Source organism: Cnephaeus nilssonii (assembly GCF_951640355.1).
Source record: "Cnephaeus nilssonii genome assembly, chromosome: 7".
Taxonomy (NCBI): domain Eukaryota; kingdom Metazoa; phylum Chordata; class Mammalia; order Chiroptera; family Vespertilionidae; genus Cnephaeus; species Cnephaeus nilssonii.
The window spans coordinates 97,836,764-97,842,763 of NC_137078.1; the positions used below are offsets into that span (position 1 = coordinate 97,836,764).

The 6,000-nt window shown below is 50.2% G+C and overlaps 1 protein-coding gene across 1 annotated transcript in view; it reads right to left on the reverse strand.

Annotated features, from left to right (window-relative positions):
• Positions 1-3,391, reverse strand: part of PEX14 (peroxisomal biogenesis factor 14) — a 131,139-nt gene extending 127,748 nt beyond the window's left edge. The window contains exon 1 of the mRNA XM_079777453.1: positions 3,348-3,391. Coding sequence (XP_079633579.1) covers positions 3,348-3,383 — 36 coding nt within the window. The 5' untranslated portion in view covers positions 3,384-3,391. The remainder of the gene's footprint in view (positions 1-3,347) is intronic.
• Positions 3,392-6,000: the final 2,609 nt, after the last annotated feature.

Consider the following 6,000-nt stretch of genomic DNA (forward strand, 5'->3'; position numbering starts at 1 on the left):
CCCTTTGGTCCGCAGGCCAATGCTCTATCCATTGAGCCAAACCTGCTAGGGCCATTGGTTGAATCTTGTATGTAGCCTGGCCAAGAGATCAAAACCGTTAACCTTAGCGTATCCGGATGATGCTCTAACCAGCGGTTGCCAACCTTTCAGACTCACGGACCACCAGTTGGTGACCGCTGCTCTAACCAACTGAACTACCCGGCCAGGGCACGACATGCTCTTTACATCTGTGATTCCAGGGTAACTGCTATTACTCTCATTTCACAGAGGAGAAAACGGATGCTCAGTAGTTAGACAGTGCTAGGGTTCAAACTGGTGTGTCAGACACAGGCCCTGCTATTCCACTCCATAATGTCTTCCCTGGGCTCATCTCCCTTCCCTGCTTCTGTGTTTTCTCAACCCAAAATTTACTATGTCCAGTGAGCCTCAAAAATTCAAAATTTATGCTCCATAATAATACTCAATATTCAATAACCATCAGGCAATCAGATTGAACTAGCCTCTCTCTCCACAGAAGACAGAAAAGCTGGTGGGAAAGTATGGAAATAGGGATAACATTTCCTCTTCCTATGGGCCATGACATGTGACATGCACAGACTAGACGGGACTTTGATCAGAGATCAGACAGTAACATGGGGAAAACAGAACAAGGAAATGAAGCAATAAATGCAATTCCAACAGACTATCTTGGAGACAGGCTAAAATGACTGCCATTATGAAAAAGCAAGGATGCCACTGAAATCTAAAAGATTGTCACAAAGAACAGCTAAGATAAACACCAGCATTTGGGGTGTAGCTTTAAATGTCAAGGAAATTACTTCAGAATAAATAAAAGAACTTTAGTGGACAACATGAAATATCATACCCTAAAAGACATGATAATAGGGCTTGAGGAAAGCTTTAGATCACTTGTAAATGAAAATGCAGTTTATTGAATGGAATAATAATAGATAAGACACTAGGTCAGGCACTGTTCTAAAGTAAGTTAACTTACTTAATCCTCAAGGACAACCCATGCCATAGGCACTAGTTTCATTCCCATTTTACAGATGGAGGATCTAAGGCCAGAAAAATTAAGTAATTTATCTGAGATCACCCCGCTGGTAATAGTGGGGCTAGGATTCTAAGCCAGTGGGGATGGCTTCAGAGCTCAGACTTTTAACCGCTGCTCTACATTGCCTGTTAAGGAAGAAATAGTCGGTCACTCACTCCTCATCTTTCTAAATGAGATACTGATTCCACAAAGACAAGTAACCAATTTTCTATGAGAGACAACACTGGCTCCGCTCCACAGGAGTAATGCAGCTCTTCCCGCATACAAACCCAGTCTGGGGGGATTCTCCACACAGTTCTTTCAATTCCACTCTGCTTTGACCAGAGAAAAAGAAAACAGGTTGATCAGGACTTAAAAATGAAATGGCGCCTGCAGCCTGGTCACTCAGTGGGCGTTGTCGCGTGCACCAAAGGCTTGCTGGTTTGGTTCCGATCAGGGCACTGGCCAAGATTGAGGGCTTGGCCCCCGGGTCATAAAGGAGGCAACTGATTGATGTTATGCTCTCACATCAACGTTTCCCTCTTCTCCCTTCCTCTCTCTCTAAAAATCAATAAATGGTAAAAAGAGTTCGTTCACTTAAAAAGTGTGCTTTTGCAGCTTATTGTTGGTGAGAGAATTTGGCATGAAGAGTTCACGTTTCTCTCCAGGCTGCCAGCATATTCTGATGCAATCCCATCTCTACCAACTGGGGAAAAGAGGGCAAAGGAGAAGCAGAGCTGAAAACCAAACAAGCCTGGCCACGTGACAGAGGGGGCCATTTCCAGAACCAAAGAAACCTTCGGGTCCTACAATGGCTCCACGTGGCAAGCTTTTCAGCCATGTTCACAGCACTAGGAGATAGATGCTCAGGGACTGGAGGTACCCTTTCACCCCAGCCTGTGGGCATCCCTAACATTCCACAGTTCGGAGAAGCCCAGATTCCGAGGGGCCTCGGCAGCTCAGCGAGCTGGATGGGGGAAGGCAAGAAAGGAGGGCCCTTCTCTCAGGACACGCCTCACCCTCCAGAATTTTCTGACAGTGAGAAGGCCAGAACCAGCCTTAATTACTTCCCATGTTTTACCATCCAGACATCCTTCTGACCACTCACTCCTCTAACGGAAGCTGGTCTGGGGAACCCTCAACTCCTCTAAGTGCAACTCCTGTAATAAACGTATCGCGAAGAATAAAACAGTAAGACACACTGAGGGGTGTCGTTCTGCCTAGGAAGGAAGCGAAATGCCAGCAGGCTGCCGGGAAGTCCACAGGTGTTTGGAGGGGAGAGAGGAGCGAGGAGGTCCGGGCTGAAACCATTTTCTTCGTCCTCGGTCTGATTCCAACTACATTCCCACGCGCCTGGCTGTAAGTCCAGGCTCCATCAGGCAGCCGACTACGGTCACGTTACAGACCCTTGGGCTCCACTTCTGCAAAATGGTGGTTAATGGCCTGTACTTCACAGGGGTTCTCACGAGCATCAAGCGAGATGATAGACGTCATTCGTCCTCGGCATGCCAGCCCACACTCCGTCCAGGGAAGGCGCCGCTGACCCCCGGCCCAGCCACTCCGCCACGGACCACCAACCCCCGCGGAGGCCGCACCACCCACGGCGTCCCGACAGCGACTCCGGCGTGAGCACGGGTCCTCGGGGTCCCCTCCCTGGATGAGGTGTGCCTGGACCGGTGGCCGAACAGCTAGACCGGAGCTCTGGGTCGAGAAACCAAACTCTGGGGAGCGAGGACGGGTCCTCCGCAGGGAGCGTGGTGGCGTCTGTTGTTTACATGGAGGCAGCCCCCTTCCCACCGACGCACCGAGAGGGTCCGACCCTCCAGCGTGGCGCGGGGAGCGCAAAGGTGACTAACGACGAAGCGGCCGGCAGCGGGGCCGCCCCGGAGGCCGAGGCGGAGGAGGGTGCGAGCCCTGGGGGAGTCAGGCCGCTCCCCCGAGGAACAGCCAGAACCCCGAGCCTCTCCCTCCTCCAGCGGGAGCCCTCGCGGCTCCAGGCTGGGGGCTTCTCTGGGGCTTCTCAGGGGTCCCGCCACCGGCCCGGCCAAGCGCAAGTGAGACCCCAGGGGCCGGCAGGCGGGGAGCGGCACCTGCGGGCGCCCCGAGCCCGGGCTCGGGAAGGTGGTCAAAGAGGGGTCACGGGGGAGGGGCAGGGCGGCGAGGACCCGGGGAGGGGCGGGGCGGGAGGGGGCAAGCGAGGTCTGGCCCCCGGTTTCCGAAGCGCAGGGTCCCCACCCGACTCCCAGCCGCACACCGAGCGCCCCCTCCAACGGGGGCCCCCGCCACCACGGCCGGGCAGTCCCACTCCCCTCACCTGGCTCGGCTGCTCTGCCTGCTCCGAGGACGCCATCTTCCTGAGGCCTGACTAATCGATCGCCGCGGGGCGAGGCTTCTCCCAGGCGCCCTCGCTCTCGCGCTCCCGCCCAGACTAAAGTAGCCGAACCGAGCTTATCGATGGTGGCCACCCGGGGAGGAGGAGGGAACTCTCACGTCGAATCACCTCGCGCAATTTTCATCAGGTCTCTGCTTTCCAGAAAGATCCGACGTCTGTCCTTTTTGCATTCATATATACATATTCATATATACATATTCATATATATATATATATATATATATATATATATATATATATATACACACACACACACACACACACACACACACACACACTAGAGGCCCGGTGCACAAAAATTTGTGCACTTGGCGTGGCGGGGGGGCGGGGGGGGGGGGAACAGGGTCCCTCAGCCTGGCCTGAGCCCTCTCGCAGTCTGGGACTCCTCAGGGGATGTCCACCTGCCAGCTTAGGTCCGCACCCCAGGGGATCAATCCTAAGCTGGCAGGGAGCGCTCGGGAAAAGTCCGACTGATGGCTTAGGCCCGCTCCCCACGGACATCCCAGTTGGACATCCCAGCTTCTGGCTGAGCAGTGGGAGCGCACTGACCACCAGGGGGCAGCTCCTGCGTTGAGCGTCTGCCCCCTAGTGGTCAGTGCGTGTCATAGCAGCCAGTCGTTCCAGGTGGGTCCGCCATTAGGGTCAATTTGCATATTATCCTTTTATTATATAGGATATATATATATATATATTATTCTTATTGAATTAAACCTCTGCCCATCCCCACAAGCGCATTGAGCTCATGTAGGGACTCACTAAGTATTTAATAAATGAATAAATGAATGAATGTGAAGAAACTTGGAAATTAATGAGTCAGTTCAGTACCATTTGTTGAGTGCCTACTTTTGCCAGGCACTGTGGTAGGCACTAGAAATAAAAAGATCCAAGACTCAACCCCTGCTCCCAAGTACAGGCCAAACACACACACACACACACACACACACACACACATTACAGCATTTTGGAGATGGGAGTCTGATGACATTGTGCAGATCTATTAGGAGAACACAACAGGAGGCTTCTTGGAGAGGAGAGTGTAAATGTAAAATTCACACGAAATGGTTGCAGACATTGGAATTATCAGTTCATGTAGCTGTGTTTTATGGGTTGTGACATACTCAAATGCATCGTCATCCCGTACACTAAAAGGCTGAGGTTTCGATTTGGTCAGGGCACATACCTGGGTTTCGGGTTTGATCCCTGGTCCAGTCGCCTATGGCGCTCTCTATCTCTATCTCTATCTCTATCTCTATCTCTATCTCTATCTCTCTCTGCTTTCTCCTCGCTCTTCTCTCTTCCCCTCTCTAAAAAAATCAATGAAAACATCCTCGGGTGAGGATTTTTTTAAAGTGTTGTCTCAATCAACAGTTCCTTCTAACAAACACTTTTAAATAGCTAACCTTATTAGATAATATCTCACTTTCCTTTCATAAACAAAATATGAGACTGACCCTGAATAAATGTGGGCTGATAAGTACTTCTTGTTTACATAAAAGGACCCCTTTGTTGTTGTTGTAGTTGTTAATCCTCACTTTTTTCTATTGATCTTTTCTAGAGAGTGGAAGGGAGGGAGAGGGGGGAACGAGAGGAGGAGGGGGAGAAAAACATCACTGTGAGAGAGACACATCATTGGTTACCTCCAGCACGCCCACCCCCTACCCTCCACTGGTGCCAGAGATTGAATATACAACCCAGGTACATGCCCTGGTCCGGAATGGAACCTGTGACCCTTCGGTGCACAGGCCAACGTTCTAACCACTGAGAAACACCGGCCAGGGCTAAAAGGACTCCTTTTAAGCAAGGAACCGTTTTTGATAAATCTTTATTATTTCAATCTTAAAGATTGTGTTTTCATGGGGGAAAACACACAGACTCTTCCGTAAATAGCAGTATTAGAACAAGGACAAATATATTGTCAAGCAGCATCTGGACAATCTCAGTGATGTGGCTGGCATTTCCACTTTCCTCTCTGATTTCATTTAGACCGTAATATGTACCTATTTACTTTTTATGAGTCCAACCCAAGTTGACCGGCTGAAGCAGGGAGTTGAACGGAAATGTGTGATTATCTCATGTTTCTCTGTTATGTTTTTCAGCAAGACTTTCAGAAACAGCCTCATCGATTTTTTTTTTCCTCATCAATTTTTAAAATTGACTTCCTTCAGATCAGCCTGAAAGATGGGGCATCTTACAGAACTTTTCGGGTTAGAAAGGGAGAACAAATTAACACAGGGCAATGACAGACTCAAAGTATTCATATTATACATGTATACCTGCAAATAGGCGTGCTCTAACAATTCAAGGGAGTATGCGTGCGTATCGTCCATAATGCAAAATAAACCCCTATTGACCTCATTTTGAACGCGCGATTGCTACTACTAAGTACTACAAGGCAGGAAAACACTCTTCCTAGGTCGAATTGGGCGACGTAACCAAGTCGGCTTTGCACCCAGATACTACAGCTCCCGGCATGGCCCGGGGGCCGCACGCGATTAGCATCCATTAGAACTACGTCTCCCGGCGTCCCTTCGGTCCCGTGCGCGATTTGCTACAGAGAGAACTACATCTCCCGGCA